Consider the following 18000-nt stretch of genomic DNA (forward strand, 5'->3'; position numbering starts at 1 on the left):
AAACACACACACAAATTATCTACACTAAAGAGAACGTTGCTTTGATGAAGCCATCAAAGAATGACCTACATTAATTAGGAATATTCTTAAATAGGACATGCTTATTCAGTGCTCAAATCACAATGAATAAAACCAAGGGATTTCATGCTTCTATATAGCCACCAGCTTTCAATTTCCCAATCCACTGCTATATTGGCCAAGTATTCTTATCTCTTTGAGCCAAGGGAGGGGTGGGGAGGAAAGCTGGAAATGATAAAATTTCATCCTGGAAAATATTTCACTTGTGCTAATTCACTTCCTCTCCCAAACAATTGAATCAGAGAACTGAGGTACTCATGAGATGGAACACATGATGGAGCTTGGAGCAAACTCATCAGTTCTAAATGGGAGAACTGTAAATTATCTTCCATGTACAGTGACATCAGTGAGGAAAAAAAAAAAAAAAAAAACAGAAGTTACTCAAGTCAGCCAAGCCCTTGGAGGCCCGTACCCTGCATGTACAGATGACAGAGGAGCCGAACCAACAGGAAAAGGGGCCCCTCCAAGTGCTGCAGTGGGGACGCAGCATGGCAAGCTGAAGCCAAGGGGATGCCTAAGAACAATAGTAGAAGTTTCTGGCATTACACACAGCAGCTTATAGACACACTGGGTAGCAAGGACAACATTTTAAAGAAAGACAACTTCTATATCCCATTCCAAGTGTACAGTAAAATCCCCTAGTCAGTTTTCCATTATACTGATTTATAGACCAATAAAATATTATGGTTTGAGTATCCCTTGTCCAAACCTCCTGGGACCAGAAGTGTTACAGATTTAGGAATTTTTCTGATTTTGGAATATTTTAGACTTATGGATTGAGCATCCCTAATCCAAAAATCTGATATGCTCCAAAAATTGTTTGGATTTAGAACATTTCTGATTTTAGAGTTTCTGATTAGAGATGCTCAACCTGTTTTTTAAGGCAGCAAATAATTTTTTACTATTGTTTAGTTTACCAAAGTCCTAAGGACAACATCTCTGTGTATCATGTGCCATTCATCATCTCCAACTTTAGCAGTTACCTGTAAGTCTGTCATCTGCAGGATACTCACACCTACAGTGCCAATAGCTTTGTTTTTATACAGTGAACATCTTATAACTCACAGTCCCTTAAATATTACACTCAAAGGGGTGCACCTTTCATCACTTTCCCACAGACACACATTTCTGCTGCTTACCCATAAACCACAGATGACAAAAAACACAAAGGAAGTGAAGTGATTTAGAAGAACTTCTCATAGGAAGGTAGAAACATCAGAACTGAATCAACATTAAATACTGACTTCTCCTTCCTACTCTTCCCAAATTTGCCCTCTGTCATTTTTTCTCCTGCATCACCTATTTACCCTCATATAAGACCTTGTCTTGAAAATTCTGACATCACAATGGCACACACCTAAAATCCCAGCAACTTGGGAGGCTGAGGTAGGAGGATCACAAGTTCAAGGCCACGATCAGTAACTTAGGAAGACCCTGTCTCAAAAAGGAGGGGGGATATAGCTCAGTGGTACAGTGCACCTGGGTTCAATCCCTAGTACAATTAAAAAAAAATTTTTTTTCAGACTTTTTATATTACCAAGAAAAAGGCTACATGGTTTCAAAAGCAGGAATAAATGAACTATTGACAGAACTGTTCAAAAATGAAAATCTGTTCATTATTGTATGTGAAAACTTACAGAGGTTGAATATCTCTTTCCAATGGGATAGGGTCCAGGAGTATTTTGCATTTCAAATTTTTTCAGGTTTTGGAATCTTTGCACACACATAATGAGCTATCTTGGAGACACCACCCAAGTTCAAACATGAAATTCATTTGCTTCTTATATATCTTATCCACATACTCTGAAGGTAATTTTATGTAATTTTCTTAGTAATTATGTGCATGAAACAAAGTTTTAACCTGTGGAATTTTTCACTTGTGGCAATATGTCAGTGCTCAAAAAGTTTCAAATTTTGGATTTTACACTTAGGGATCCTCAATCTGCATTATCAACTCTTCTTTAAATATTCAAAAATAAGCAATATTCATCATTTATATCTAAATAAGAATAATTAGTCAGTTTTAATAAAAAAAGTGTCCCAAAAGATAATCCATACCTGCAGCCAAATTCCCCAGTTAAAAAACATCAGGTTTATGAATAGAAGCATCATCAATATAAAATTCTACACAACAAGAGATGAGCAACTTACAAGTATTCATTTGCTCAAACATTATGTTCTTCATCCAAAATTGAATGTGCTTGTTAAGGAAAAAAAAATATCAAGAACATTTTCCCATCCTCCCATTCCTGACATCTCTGCATTTACATTAGGTTTAAAGCAAAATTTCTCAAGCTCACAATGGAAGCATCAACAGGTAACGATCAAGCCTCGTGATCATTTCTCTGAGGTAAGCCACATAATGACTACAAGCGTGATCCATAAGCCATACCAGGTGTGTCACCATGGACCACAGGGGTCAGATATCTCCAGAGATCAGTTACTATCACATGACTGTTTTGTTTTGGTTTGAGATTGAAACAAAACACAAACTAGATTTTAGACTTTTTCTTTGTAAAAACTCATCTGTCAGATTAAATCAACAGCTAGGATACAAATGTACTTTTTGTTTTACCTACGAAAGATATGAGGCTGGAGACGTGGCTCAGTAATAGAGCATTTGCCCAGCATGAGGAAAGTTCTAAGTTTGAACTCTAGCACCTCAAAACATAAAAAGAAAGAAAGATGTACTGGCCAAAGAAAGGTATTTTAAACCCATTTTGGTTAGAAAATGTAGAAAATGTGAATGCAAACTTTTAACACTCAGTCATCTCATAACTGCACATTTAAAAGAATTCATTTAGAATATTAACAAAATAATACACCGGATTTATTATAAATATAATCCTATATACTCTCCTTCAAGGCCAAGAATAATACCTTTCACATAAAGTCCCAAACAATCACACACCAATTGCAAGCTAGACTGACTAGCGCTGATCAGTGAAATGAGAAACTGGTTATTCAGTGGGTAGGCCCCAGGGGCAGAGACCAGATTCTTACATATTACACTATTCAAGTTAAATAATAATGAAAGTATTTTAAGAATCTCTAGAAAGCTAAACTATTAACCTCAGGATTTGACTATAACTATACCACATGCTAATACCATTTAATGCAGGGCACAAGCTATTTGGAAAAGAAAAGGAGGTTCCAGTGTGCCATCATGGCTTGTGACTTGAGCAACAAGGGTAGCCCCACTGTATTTGGCCAGCTTCCAGTGAAAATGGACCATGAAGTGGTTACTAGCTACTATTTACCACCCTTGCCAATGCACATACTGAAGTGAATCAGCATTCAATAGATGCCCCAAAGACAGCTCTTAAATATCAACTCCATTTGGATTTCAAATCCTAATAGTGCAGATAATAGAACAAACCTGGCTATGAGTCTGGGTCTCTCTTGTGCCTACTAACCAACTGCCCTGAGAAAGCCACCTGACCTGTCTAAATACCAAGTGGACAAACAGGAAGGGATGATGGGCTGACCACCCAGATTCCTCCAGATTGATGTCCCTGAAGCCTCTGGGTTACCCTGTACCAAAGGAAGCCACTTCCCTCCTGTCACTAGGTGTATTCATATCTCACCATCAGAATATTTTTCTTTCTTTCTTTTTCTTTTTCTTTTTTTTCTTTTTTTTTTTTTTGGTGTACTACAGATTGCACCCAGGAGTGCTCTGCCACTGAGCTTCATCACCAACCCTTTTTGAAATTTTAAGACAGGGTCTCACTAAGTTACCCAAGCTGGCCTCAAACTTGGAATCCTCCCAAGTCTTATTATAGGCATGCACTGCCATGCCTGGCAAGAAATAAATTTCTACTTCAATTCTGTTTTACTTCACTTGTATGAAATGCTTAGTTATGTTGGTTGTACGTAGCAGTAGGCTTGAATTAAGGATGAAAGTTCCTAACAGGTTTCCCTGATGGGTCAGGCAATAAAACACTAACCTTGTCACCTTGCCCTCACCACCACCACCATCTCGACACTATCCAACAACCAGAGAATATGCCTCCCCACCCACCCACCTTCCTCACCCACCCCACCTGGAGGGAACTAGTCTATGCCTTCAAATAGTTACAATTTTGCTAGTAGACAAGAGGACAAACTAAAGGAGAAAAGAGACAACATCACCTCTTCTGATATAACATTTGTACATAACTATCAAGTAATTTGAGCACTCATTTCTCTGTAAGTGTATAGTGTTTTCATGGCTCTGTTGGGGCATACCAATGTTAGGGAATCTTTAAGGTTCCTAAATATCTGCATAGGACACAAGCCTAGAATGAGACCCAGGAAGTCAGCTTCAGTGTTCCTTGGCTTCCCATCCCCATCAGTAAGCACCTCAAACCTCTGCTCTTGGCCCCATTGGACTTAAATGATGCTTGCCAAGGCAGCACGCAAACACGGCAGCAAATAAGCATTCAACCAAACTGCCACTTACTAACTCTATCATGCCCGCCCTTCTCTCCTGGAGGATGATTATTAGACCTTCCTACAATGCACAGGTTTTTAAAATCACTAGCCATCACCTCTAAAATATATACAGTCAAGCATCACTTTAACAACATACACACCAAGAACCATGTGGTTAGGCAATGTCATTGTTGTGCTAACATCATACTTAAACAAACCTGTTTTACAGCAAACTTTTTAAATAAGTACACTGTAAAATAATGGTTTAAAGTACCATATAGCTGGGCAGGGTGACACACAGCTGTAATCCCAGTGACTTGGGAAGCTAAGGCAGGAGGATCACAAGTTCAAGGTCAGTCTGGGCAACTTAGTGAGAACTTGTCTTCAAATTTAACCTTTAAAAAAAAAATAATATTTTTCTGTGTTTCTCGCCACCCCGCCCCGCCTTAGTACCAGGGATTGAACCCAGGGGTGCTTTAACCACTGAGCAACACCCCCAGCCCTTTTTAAATTTTTTTAAACTTTGAGATGGGGGTCTCACTAAGTTGCTTAGGGCCACCTTGCTGTCTTAAAATTGTTTAAAAAATAATAACTTTTTAGAAAAGAGTCGGATAGGAGAATAAGAGGGAAGAAAGGAAAGGGAAAGATAAATGGAATGATTTCAAAAAGTCAAAGTGAATATAACTTTAACTTTATATATATGTAGAAGAAAGGAAGTTTAATAAAGGAGGGAGAATTGGGGGAGGAAGGAAGAAAGGAAAAGGGGGGAAGAATGGGGATTGAAATTAAATTCTTTGCAAGTATGATGGCAAAATGAACCCAAATACTATGTATAATTATGACGCTCTAATAGAAAAGTATTTGAAAAAAAGAGAGTTGGGAATGTATCTCAGTGGTAAAGTGCTCCTGGGTTCAATCCCAGTACCACAACAAAAGAAAAAGAAAGTGTAGTATATAGTAAGTGAATAAACCAGTAATAGGAATTTATTATCAAATATTACATACTATACATACTTTGACATGCTCTGCTTTTAGAAGACTGGCAGAACAGTAGGTTTGTTTATACCAGCAGTACCAGGAGCAGTAATATTTCTACAACATTACAATGGCTGTGACATCACTAGGCAATAGGAACTTTTCAGCTCCATTATAAATGATCATTATGCAGTACATGGGTATATTTAAACATTCTCTTAAAACTTTGCTGCCTTTCCTACCAGAGGAAACATCTGAGAGCATTCTGAATCAGAAATGCAAAGAGAAAAAACCACCCTCAGCACAGTCCTACAGGATGATCAGTAGTCAGTCCACTAACAGTGGTCTATGCTTCCCACTTCCAATGAGAAAACCCAGCACAATGTTTCTTCTAGCCACACAGGGTTGCTGTTATTCTTGGGACTAACTCTGGCCATCAGCAGTAAACCAAGTGAAATATAAACACAGACTATCAGGGCTTGGGGCAATTTCTTACTTCAATTAAAATGCCTATGGATTTTGTGCCAAAAGGGAAATGTTATAAATTTGAATTATTAGCTTCCAACAATCATCCAAATCAATGTAAAATATTTAATGCTGTACTCCATTTGTTTTGTTTAAAATGGATCTCGTGCTTGGAAATTTTGGCTGCTGTGCTCATTACCGTTCAGTCAGAGAATATAAATGCAAAAGCAGTTTTTATTTTCATGAGTTGCAGCTTTTATATCCTAAGTGCTCATCTTCACCATCATCATTTATTGAAAGCCCAATATATATTTCCTCTAAGGTGCTTTTCATAAATTGATCCATTGAGTCAATCAGTGTGCATTTGCTGAGTACCTACTAAGTGCCATGTATCTAATTAGGCATGAGAAATTTTTTAAATGCTGAGCAAGTTCAAGGCCACTGTTATGGTTTGGATGTGAGGTATCCCCCAAAAGCTCATGTGTGAGGCAATGTAAGAAGGTTCAGAGAATTGATTGGGCTTTGAGAGACTTAACCTAATCAGTGAATTAATCCCTGATGGGATTAACTGGGTGGTAACTGGAGGTAGGTAGGGTATGGCTGGAGGATGTGGGAATTGGGGCATGGCTTTGGGATATATTTGTATGTGGTGAGTGGAATCTCCTCTCTGCTTCCTGATCACCCTGATGTAAGCTGCTTCCCTCTACCACATTCTCAAGGTGATGTTCAACATCACCTTGAGCCACAAGGAATGGAGCCAGCCTTCTATGGATTAAGACCTAAAACTGTGAGCGCTGAAATAAACCTTTCCTCCTTTACAGTTGGGCTGGTCAGGTCATTTAGTGACAGCAGCAAAATAACTGATTAAAACAGCCACAACATCATGGGAAAAGCAAATAAACAAACAACCAAATACTACGCAGGGTAATAAATGTTATGATGTGAAAAACAGGTTATTAAATGTAATATATTAGGTAGGGACTATGTGATAGATGTTTGGAACCACTGTCTCTTAATTTTCACAATACCCTACAGACATACCTCCCTCCTTTCCAAATAAGTGTACTGAGATTATCCCACACTGCACATTGCCTCTCTAATAGCATCAGCATCTGCACCATCATTTGCTTTTGCTTCCCCCCGCCCTTTAATACTACAGTACTAGGGATTGTAGCACTATTATAAGTTTTTTATTTATTTATTTTTTCTTTCAAGACAGGGTCTTGCCAAATTGACCAGGTTGGCCTCACAGGGGTCCTCCTTCCTCAGATTCCCAAGTTGCTGGGATTGCACAAGGAGGGCACCACTACACTTGGCTCATCATTTCCATCATAAATCCTTTTTCTGATCTCAACATCACACTGGCAGATCTGCATTAGCTCATTCAGGCATCCACTACACATTTGCCCAGAATTCTTCAGCACTTTGCCTACCTGGGGACAAAGGACTTCAACAAACCTGAACCACAGAGACTACCTGAAGGAACTTGCAAGCTAGCTACAAGGAGCAATACAAGACTATTAACACAAACCAGGGAAGAAACATGCCACTGGGCAGTCCATGGTCACGGACCAAGCAAGTGTCTTGGACAACTCATTTGACTCCTGAAAGGGAAAAATCATTGTGGAAAAAGACATGTTAAAGGGGGTGAGTCTTGGGTCTTCAGACCACAGTGGGATAAAAAAGAAGAGCAGTCCCTCAGGAAAGCAGTGTACAGGAAGACGTCCAGGAACCTCACTGGTGAGATGAAGGACCAAAGTTGTCCACAGCCTAAAATTGGGGCACATCAGCCTTGAGTTGCCCATGTTGGCAACTATAAGAGGTGCCACAGCATCCTGGGGCACTAAAACAATGCAGTGCAACAGTAAATGGAGAAAATTACGTGTATAAGAACTCTTCTCAGGGACTCCTGCGAATGATAGAAACGCTTTTTGTTCAGCCTCCAGGGATACAGGATGAGTCCCTAAAGGGCCTCCTGGAGTCAAAATCAAAGGTTACTTAGTCTTCAAAAGAGAGAGGTCCCATCCACTGCAAAAACTTGCTTCTGCTTGGAGCATGTGTCAGCTAAAAGCCAGAGCTACAGAATCACAGTGAAGAAACCAAGAGTTGTCAGCTAAGGGTTTCCTTCAGGAACTTTTCCCACAGGGAATTCCCCTCCAGAAACTGGTAAGCAGATACTTAAAGGAGACAGAGTAGCAGGTCAAGTTATTAGCCTGCCTAGAACACCCACATGTCCTCCCTAGTCCTGAGGATAATATACAGCCAGGCGTGGTGGCACATGTCTGTAATCTCAACAACTCTGAAGGCTAAGGCAGGAGAATTTCAAGTTTGAGGCCAGCTTTGGCAATTTAGTGAGACCCTGTCTCCAAAAACAAGGAGGGGGGATTGGGGGAACGTAGCGCAGCAGTAGAGCACCCCTGGGTTCAATCCCCAGTACCAAAATAAATAAACAAATACTTTTACATATGTTAGATTACTTTATTTTCACAACAGTCATGAAATAAACACTAGGTCTCCCACTTCATAGCTGGAGATTCTGAGTGTCAGAATGGATAGGTGACCTGTTCAAGATTATAAAGGTAACCACCTGCAGAGTTAGGTTTTGGACCAGAATTATCTGTCCACATGAGTCATCACTTCTGCAACAATTATAATACTTTACAAAGACCTTAAGATTTTACAGAAAGCTTTTAAAGAAGTCTTGAGCAGTGCATTACAGACACACACACATTCATACATTCATGCACTCAGTTTTTCTAAATGTAAAATCATAATCATAATATGGTGTTCTATTTTAAAACCTATGTCCCCTCCTCTCACTATGGACTTTGTCTCAGTAATATATTTACAAAGTGACAATAATTTAGATTATTGCTAAAGATATTTAGGTAGAGTTTAGGTATTGGTTCACTTATAACTGACTGCTTAGGAGCTCACAGCTCAATACTTAGAACAACCTTGCATTTGTACCAAGTACCTGCTCATTTTCATCTTTCTGCCACTAAACTGTTTCCTCCACACCCAATCTTCTCTCAATCACACGTCCATCATACAAGTAGCACCTTTCGTACATGTCCATTTTACATTAAGACTCGTTTTGGGAAAGTGGCTATGTACGAGGCAGATATAAACAGGACTTCACACATGCTAGGCAAGGGCTCTACCACTGAGTTACATCCCTAGCCCTTTAATTTTATTTTGGAAGGGTCTCCATAAGTTGTCCAGGTTGGCCTTGAACTTGTGATCCTCCTAACTCTGCCTCCCAAATAGCTGGGATTATAGGTATGCATATATTTTACTTTAAAAAAAAAAATGTTCCCAACTCCCAGTTTTCCAGAGCACTTCTTTCAAATTCCTAGGTCACATAAATTATTTAATAATTCATCAATTAGTCTTGCACAGTGGGGAAAAAGGTACACAGAAATGTAGACAGTCAAAATCAAAGCAAAATGCTAGTGACAAATGAGCAAATCACCTCCCTTGTAGTTGCACTCACGAAATAAAGATCACACACCCTTCACCAGCCACAGGATGCTTCAAGATTTTTTTGTTTTGTTTTGTTTTTCTTTCTCTTAACACATATTTCTACCAAAAGATCATTATGAAAACAAGGTCAATATACTTAATCCATTAAACAATCATTTCACCTAATTTTAATCATCTCTCTTTAAAACTGAATTTATATAACCAGACTACCCAACACAAATGGAATTGAAATATATTATTTTTTCATCTATTTTATTTTCTAGTCCCAAAGGACCACTCATCTTGTTGAAAACACAGGAATAATTGTTTAATTCCAGTTTAACCAAGTATTTCAACTGCACACTCTTAAACCTTAATCTTAAACATATCAATAAAATGTGATTTTCCAAGAGCTTTCCTTCTTGACTCACTACATCTCAAAAATAGCAACCTCCTCCTAAGTATAGGCTCCCATCAATGTTTTGAGTCAATACTAAACATACACAGAAATATTTCCTTATAGTAACTTTTTAAAAATTACTTTTCATTCTTCATTATCATCTGAAGTTTCAAAATTTTTCATTAATCCCAGTTTTCCTAATTCTCATTAGGTAATCTAGTGTGGGGGTGTTTTTAAAATTCCTTTTCATGAAGATAAAGGAAGCTATGTATGGGGATATCAGGTGTGATGGAAAAATAACAATTTCAATACACATATACTTTTTTTAATTTAAAGATCCTTTTGCTACTTCACTTACAACACAAATACACTACAGATTCCATAAATTGAATTTTGAGGTAAGAAAACTGCTAATAAAAAACAGAACCCAATACTCTCTGTAGAATATCCAAAGGAAACAGCCAGCAGTCCTGAGATGCTCCCCAAGAAACAATTCTTTGTTTGCCTTGAAACTGAAACATTTTACTGAGAATCACAGCTCCTTCAGTAATGGAAGTATGCACTGAATCCAGATAGCCATATTAGACTCATTGATTTGTTAAAAATTCAGCATTGTAAATGAAACCAAAACAACCACCACGAACAACTGGATAATTAAATTACTGGTTGGAAGAAGTTTCAAAATCTAAGCCCAACATCAACATCTGTCAAGTTTCCATTTAACACCTACCAATACTTGCTGATGTTACACTGAAAATTCAGAAAGAAGGAAAGTATTAAAATTTAAAATCCTATTAATTTGTACTGTTTAAATCACACTTAAGAGCTAACTCCAGTTACCATTAGAATCTTAGTGTTTGCCTCATTGTCTCAGAAAGGCAAAGGCTGATAAGACAGTGCAGACAATTAAATCTCTTCTTGTGCAGGGGTTCTGATCAATACCCTATGTATAATAACCAAGCACCGAAAGACTGCTCTCCTCCATCCCTTAAATCAGAGAGTTTATTTCTGGTCCCTGGTTTTCACTAGCTTAGTAACTCTTTTCTCTATAATTTGCTCTTCTCCTGAAAGAGCAAAGAAGATGTCTGGTTGAAACTGCATTTGTTTAACACCCACCACCCCCAATATTATGCATTCCCACAACCCAGTAGCCATGCACATCCGCACACCTCGTACCTGCCAAGTTCCTCGCCGGTGTCGTAGTAATCATCCACGTTTTCCTGCCTGAACACGGTCATGATAAACTGTCACTCCTCACCAAAGCCCAGTGCACCTCAGCTCTACTCCCCAAACCATCACCACAGCTACTGTGTGGATGTTGGCCACTCATGCATCAGTCTCCGGTTCTTAAAAAAAAAAAAAAAAAAAAAATAGAAAGACAGAAAGTCATTGATAATAAAATAACAACCTTAAAAGGAAGTAGATCTCCCCAAGACTAAGACATGCACACTATAGACCAGGTATCTGAAGCTGCCTCTCCCCGAGGCATGGAGAGACGCACCCTTTGTTAAAGGAGGGCTAGGGACACCCCCAACTGCAAAGCACCCTCGTGCGTGGGGCCCGGACACCACAGTATCCCGTATCCCAAGGTCCTCGTCCCGTCTATGCGCCCTGATCAGAACAAGCTCCGGAAGTGACTGGACTCCCCGCCTCCCCTTTCTCTGCACACACGCCCACCCAGCTCCCCACCTCCAGGGGCGCAGCGGAAGAATGAAGCCCTCGCCCGGGAGGAACGCGCCTCACTGGAGGCATCCCTCTCTAGCCTGCGCGGCGGTGACACCCCCGCGCCACCTCTCGGTTCCCTTACCTCCCCAGTCGCTGCCACCTTCTCCCTTTCCCCAGAGACACATTCCTGACGACTCTCTCCGTTACCCGGTCGACCCGGCGTGCGGCCGCCCGGGGGAGCAAGGGAGGGAAGGGAGCGGCCAAGGAGGCGCGGCCGCCTGCTCCGGGCCCCCGATCCCCGACACAAAGCGCCCGACCAGGGCCACCTGTTCCGACGTGGTCCTCAAGGCTGGGGGCGCCAGAAGGCTGGAATCCTCCTCCCCGCAACCAAGTTTGCCCCCGCCTTGGCCTTCCCTGTTGCCCGGGGCGCTACTGAGGCAAGCCCAGCCGCGCTGCCGCCACGAAAGCAAAAGCTGGCGGCGGGGCCTGGGAAGGATCGGAAAACCGCTCGTGGCTACTCACCCGGGCGTCCCGGAGCTTCCCGGGTCTCTCCGGACGCTGTTGGAAGCCGATCATAGGCGCCAACGCCCAGGACTAGTGGGGCGGTGGCGGGAGCGCAGCGGACCCGCAAGTGCTGGAACCCTGGAACCGCTAGGGTCGCCGTGCCCCCTTCGCTGTGGGAACAATGTCCCCGGCGACGCTCCGCCGCGCTCTCCCGCCCCGGCCACAGAGCAGCCTCTCGGTTCCTCGCCGCCTTTGAGGTGGAGGGCAGCTAGTAGGTGGCCAATCGAGACCCAGCTGGCGGACTGGCGGACTGGCGGCGCGGCCCAACCACCACGGAGCAGCCCAGCGGGGCTAGCGCTGCGGGTTCTGCGCTGCGCTTGCTGCTCCTCCCGGCTCGGCGCTCCCGGCTCGCTGGCGCGCTCTACCGAGCACACGCCCACTTACCCCACACCCACGCCGCCGAGGGAGGGAGGGAGAGAGGCCAGCGGTGCCGAACGTGGGCGCCCCACCTGTGACACCTCGCGGAGCTGCAGTCTTCAGCTCGGTTTAGAGAAACGCGATTCCTTCATCCCACAGATGTGTACTGGTCGACCTGTGTATGCCAGGCACTGTGCTCGGCACGGGAAAATCATGGGAAATAAATGGATTTTTAAAATCCCTGCCTTGGTGAAACCTATATTCTGATGGAAAAGGTAGATAATAAATAGCTAATAAATAAGGTCATTCTGGAAGAGATCAGTTCTGTTTACAACAAAACAGGTTACTGGTATAGAGAATGACCTCATTAGATGGGATTCCTCTTTAGCGAAGGTTGTATTGTTGTTTGGGGGTGGGGGTGTGGTGTTTGCTTTTTTGTTGACAAGGTCTCACTAAATTGCCTAGGCTAGTCTTGAACTTGTGATCTTTCTGTCTCTGGCCTCTCTTGTAGCTAGCAGGATAGGTATTTTGAACTGAGATCTGAAACTCATAATGTAGGCAATCCCAGAAGCAATGATTGAGATATCAGAGGCTCAATTAAGCAACAGAAAGGAATGACTTTTTTGTGCTATCCAGTGCACAATTGACTGTTGAGTTGAAATTCAGCCAGACCCAAATGGACTATGCTCTGAGTGTAAAATATACACCGGATTCCATGACAATATGAAAATAAGAATGAAAAATGTCTCGTACATTTATTTATATTAGTTACATGTTCGAATAGTTCTTTGAATATATTTGGCTAACAAAATCATATTAAAATTAATTACACTTATTTCTTGTTATTTGTTAAATGTGGCTACTACAAAATATAACAGCATCTATGTGACTTGCATTTTATTTCTGAGGACTGTGCTGGTCTACACAGAGACCCCATTTCCACCAGAGATATCTTGCCCATTTTTTCTCTGATTCTCATCCCATGCCCCCACCAAGCCTTTGAGTGGGTAACACAAAAAAATGGGAAGGACAAACAGAGACATTTTCTAAACGGAACTCTTACCTTACTGCCTAGAATGACAAACTGATAAGTGAATCCCCTGAGATTTCAGATCCACACCATTTTGCAAATCCCAAGATTTTCTAATATGGCATGATTCAAACACTCTTTGGTTCAACAGAAATTTTCAGCAGTGAAGGTGAATGGCCTCTTGAAATGACAAAACAAAAGAAGGCCCCTCAGGCATTGTCAAATCCTACTCTTAAAGAATATTTCATTTAATGGCCTACAGGAAGAGCATATGGTCTTGCTAATGGAATAAGGAAAGCTCCAAGTTAGGAGGCATATTAACATAATTGGTAGGTCTGAGAATTAATACAAAAGATCTTGAGAGGTGAGAAATACAGCCAAAAATGACCAAAAAATGAGATTGATATGGAAAAATGTAAATGAATACGTCTGTTGGGAATAGATCAATTTAACAGATATTTGGGAGAAACTTGGAAAGTACTTATGGATGATTGCTTTATGGGTAATACTTTTCCTGCAAGATAAATATATTTTCCAAGACAGTTAAAAGAATCAAACCTATTTGAGGGCAGACAGTTTATCTACCCTACTAGACATGGCTGTTCACAGGAGATCTTCTAGGACAGTGAAAATGTGTGGAATTTTGAGTCACAAAATTGGATCTCATATTGGTGGAACCATTTAACAGCTGAATGACCTTGGATGAATCACTTACCCCTGATGTGCTTACATTTATACTAATGTAGGCAAGCATTTTAGAAAGGAAAGCGGTAGTTTAAAATTGTGTCCACAAATTCCTTGACATTTCTCAATCAAGAAATAGTCTATGACTGGGGATATAGCTCAGTTGGTAAGTACCTGCCTTGCATCCACAACGCCCTGGGTTCAATGGAAGGAAGGAAGGAAGGAAGGAAGGAAGGAAGGAAGGAAGGAAGGAAGGAAGGAAGGGAGGGAGGGAGGGAGGGAGGGAGGGAGGGAGGAAGGAAGGAAGGAAGAAGTCTTTCATGAGGGCACATGCCAGTAATCCTAGAAACTTTGAAGGCTGACGTAGGAGGATCACAAATTTGAGGCCAGACTCAGTAACTTAGAGAGTCTCTGAACAACTTAGGAGACACTATCTCAAAATTTAAAAGAAAAGTGGAGTGGGGGGTGGGTTGGAAATGTAGTTAAGAAGTAAAGTACCCCTAGGTTCAATCTGATAAGCAAAAAAATAAAAGGGGAGAGAAAAGAATATATGCCCCACCTCAGTTGTTTACTCTAGGAAAATCTGATGGTGGTGACATAATATAACTTCTTACTTTAATTAGTTCTTAAAATCTTAGAACTTTCTCTCTCTCTCTCTCATATGTAAAGAGACATGTGGAAAAAATTCTCAACAAAATTTTAGCAAATCGCATACAAAAACATATTAAAAAGATAGTGCACCATGATCAAGTGGGCTTCATCCCAGGGATGCAAGGTTGGTTCAACATCAGGAAATCAATAAACGTAATTCACCATATTAATAGACTTAAAGTCAAGAATCACATGATTATTTCAATAGATGCAGAAAAAGCATTTGATAAAATACAGCACCCCTTCATGCTCAAAACACTAGAACAAATAGGGATAGTGGGAACATTCCTTAACATTGTAAGGCCATTTATGCTAAGCCCATGGCTAATATCATTCTAAATGGTGAAAAACTGAAAGCATTCCCCCTAAAAAGTGGAACAAGGCAGGGATGCCCTCTTTCACCACTTCTATTCAACATCGTTCTTGAGACTCTGGCCAGAGCAATTAGACAAACCAAAGAAATTAAAGGGATACGAATTGGAAAAGAAGAACTCAAACTATCCCTGTTCGCTGATGACATGATTATATATTTAGAGGAACCTGGAAATTCCACCAGAAAACTCTTAGAACTCATAAGTGAATTCAGTGAAGTAGCAGGTTACAAGATCAATGCTCATAAATCCAACGCATTTTTATACATAAGTGATGAATCTTCAGAAAGAGAAATTAGGAAAACTACCCCATTCACAATAGCCTCGAAAAAAATAAAATACTTGGGAATCAATCTCACAAAAGAGGTGAAAGACCTCTACAATGAGAACTATACAACACTAAAGAAAGAAATTAAAGAACACCTTAGAAGATGGAAAGATCTTCCATGTTCTTGGATAGGCAGAATTAATATTGTCAAAATGGCCATACTACCTAAAGTGCTATACAAATTCAATGCAATTCCAATTAAAATCCCAATGACGTACCTTACAGAAATAGAGCAAGCAATTATGAAATTCATCTGGAAGAATAAGAAACCCAGAATAGCTAAAGCAATCCTTAGCAGGAAGAGTGAAACAGGGGGTATTGCAATACCAGATCTTCAACTCTACCACAAAACAATAGTAACAAAAACGGCATGGTATTGGTACCAAAATAGAAAGGTAGATCAATGGTACAGAATAGAGGACACGGACACAAACCCAAATAAATACAATTTTCTCATACTAGACAAAGGGGCCAAAAATATGCAATGGAGAAAAGATAGCCTCTTCAACAAATGGTGCTGGGAGAATTGGAAATCCATATGCAACAGAATGAAACTAAACCCATATCTCTCACCATGCACAAAACTAAACTCAAAATGGATTAAGGACCTCAGAGTCAGACCAGAGACCCTGCAGATTACAGAAGAAAAAGTAGGTCCAAATCTTCACCTTGTTGGTCTAGGATCAGACTTCCTTAACAGGACTCCCATAGCACAAGAAATAAAAGCTAGAATCAACCAGTGGGATAGATTCAAACTAAAAAGCTTTCTCTCAGCAAAGGAAACTATCAGCAATGCGAAGAAAGAGCCTACAGAGTGGGAGAATATCTTTGCCAATCATACTTCAGATAGAGCACTAATCTCCAGAATCTATAAAGAACTCAAAAAACTCTACTCCAAGAATTCAAATAATCCAGTCGACAAATGGGCTAAGGAAATGAATAGACACTTCACAGAAGAAGATGTACAAGCAATCAACAAACATATGGAAAAATGTTCAACATCTCTAGTAATAAGAGAAATGCAAATCAAAACCACCCTAAGATTCCATCTCACCCCAATTAGAATGGCGATTATCAAGAATACAAGCAACAACAGGTGTTGGCGAGGATGTGGGGAGAAAGGTACACTCATACATTGCTGGTGGAGCTGCAAATTAGTGCAGCCACTCTGGAAAGCAGTGTGGAGATTCCTTAGAAAACTTGGAATGGACCCTCCATTTGACCCAGCTATCCCACTCCTTGGCCTATACCCAAAGGACTTAAAACCAGCATACTACAGAGATACAGCCACATCAATGTTCACAGCTGCTCAATTCACAATAGCCAGACTGTGGAACCAACCTAGATGCCCTTCAATTGATGAGTGGATAAAGAAACTGTGGTATATATATACAATGGAATATTACTCAGCCATAAAGAATGATAAAATTATGGCATTTGCAGGCAAATGGATGAAATTGGAGAATATCATGCTAAGTGAGATAAGCCAATCTCAAAAAGCCAAAGGACGAATGATATTGCTAATAAGTGGAGGATGACACATAATGGGGGGGAGGAAAGGGTTAGTGTTAGGGTTAGAGTTAGGGTTAGGGAGGGGGGCAAGTATGGAGGAAGGAAGTACTGTATAGAGGGTAAAGAGGGGTGGGAGGGGTGGGGGGAAGGGAAAAAATAACAGAATGAATCAAACAACATTACTCTATGTAAATTTATGATTACACAAATGGTATGCCTTTATGCCATGTACAAGCAGAGAAACAACATGTATCCCATTTGTTTACAATAAAAAAAAAAAAAAAGAGACATGTGGAGAGATCACAGAAGGAGAGATGCCAGGAAGTCAACTGTCCAGCCCCACTTTCAACCCCACTTAGCTCACATGATTCCCCTCAACTTTTGTGAACAAACTAAATTGTTTTAAGTCTTTATTTTGGAGTACTTTGTTACATAGCAATAGGTCAATTTGCTAAAAGTTCAAAAAGTTAAAGAGAACTTAACTCTAAACTTATACCAGGTTTTAGAAAGACTAAATTGTCCTCTTCCTTAACCTTTACCCAACTATGAAAATTCATTTTTTCTACTTTATACCTAATCTTTTTAATCTCAGTTTTGTCACCTATAAAATGGGGACAATAATAGACTCTTGCATAGTCTTTAAAGTTATTGGAAGACTCTAAAGAGATAATGCATAAGACAGGGATTAGTACATTACACATCAGAATGTTCATTATTCTATTTTCTATCATATTATTCCAAGGAAAAAGGGCTCCAAGGAACATATCTCTAGTAGAAAATAATAATATAATAATCTTCAAATGAGGATTATGAGATTCAAGCTAAGCAATAGTTTCATAAAAATAATTATGATATGGACTAAGGATCGTGATAATCACAGTAGTAGTATTTAAAACAAACCCAAAGCCAAGCACAGTGGTGCTTGCCTGTAACCCCAGCAACTCAGAAAGCTGAGGCAAGAGGATCACAAATTCAACGCCAACCTGGGCAACTTTGTGACACCCTTTCTCAAAATAAAAAATGAGGATGTAGCTCAGTAGTA

General features: G+C 40.4%; 1 protein-coding gene across 3 annotated transcripts in view; it reads right to left on the minus strand.

Annotated features, from left to right (window-relative positions):
* Positions 1 to 12384, minus strand: part of DAPK1 (death associated protein kinase 1) — a 192483-nt gene extending 180099 nt beyond the window's left edge. The window contains exons 1-2 of one of the 3 annotated variants that reach the window (XM_079113369.1): positions 11984 to 12384; positions 10973 to 11142 (exon numbers count right to left, since the gene is read on the minus strand). In XM_079113369.1, the coding sequence (XP_078969495.1) occupies positions 10973 to 11034 (62 nt within the window). In that variant the 5' untranslated portion in view covers positions 11035 to 11142; positions 11984 to 12384. Of the gene's footprint in view, positions 1 to 10972; positions 11143 to 11297; positions 11443 to 11603; positions 11708 to 11983 lie in introns of those variants that run through there. The other 2 variants (XM_079113371.1, XM_079113370.1) reach the window with 2 other exon arrangements.
* Between the last annotated feature and the right edge of the window lie 5616 nt (positions 12385 to 18000).

This window comes from Sciurus vulgaris (assembly GCF_902686455.1).
Source record: "Sciurus vulgaris genome assembly, chromosome: 15".
Taxonomy (NCBI): Eukaryota; Metazoa; Chordata; class Mammalia; order Rodentia; family Sciuridae; genus Sciurus; species Sciurus vulgaris.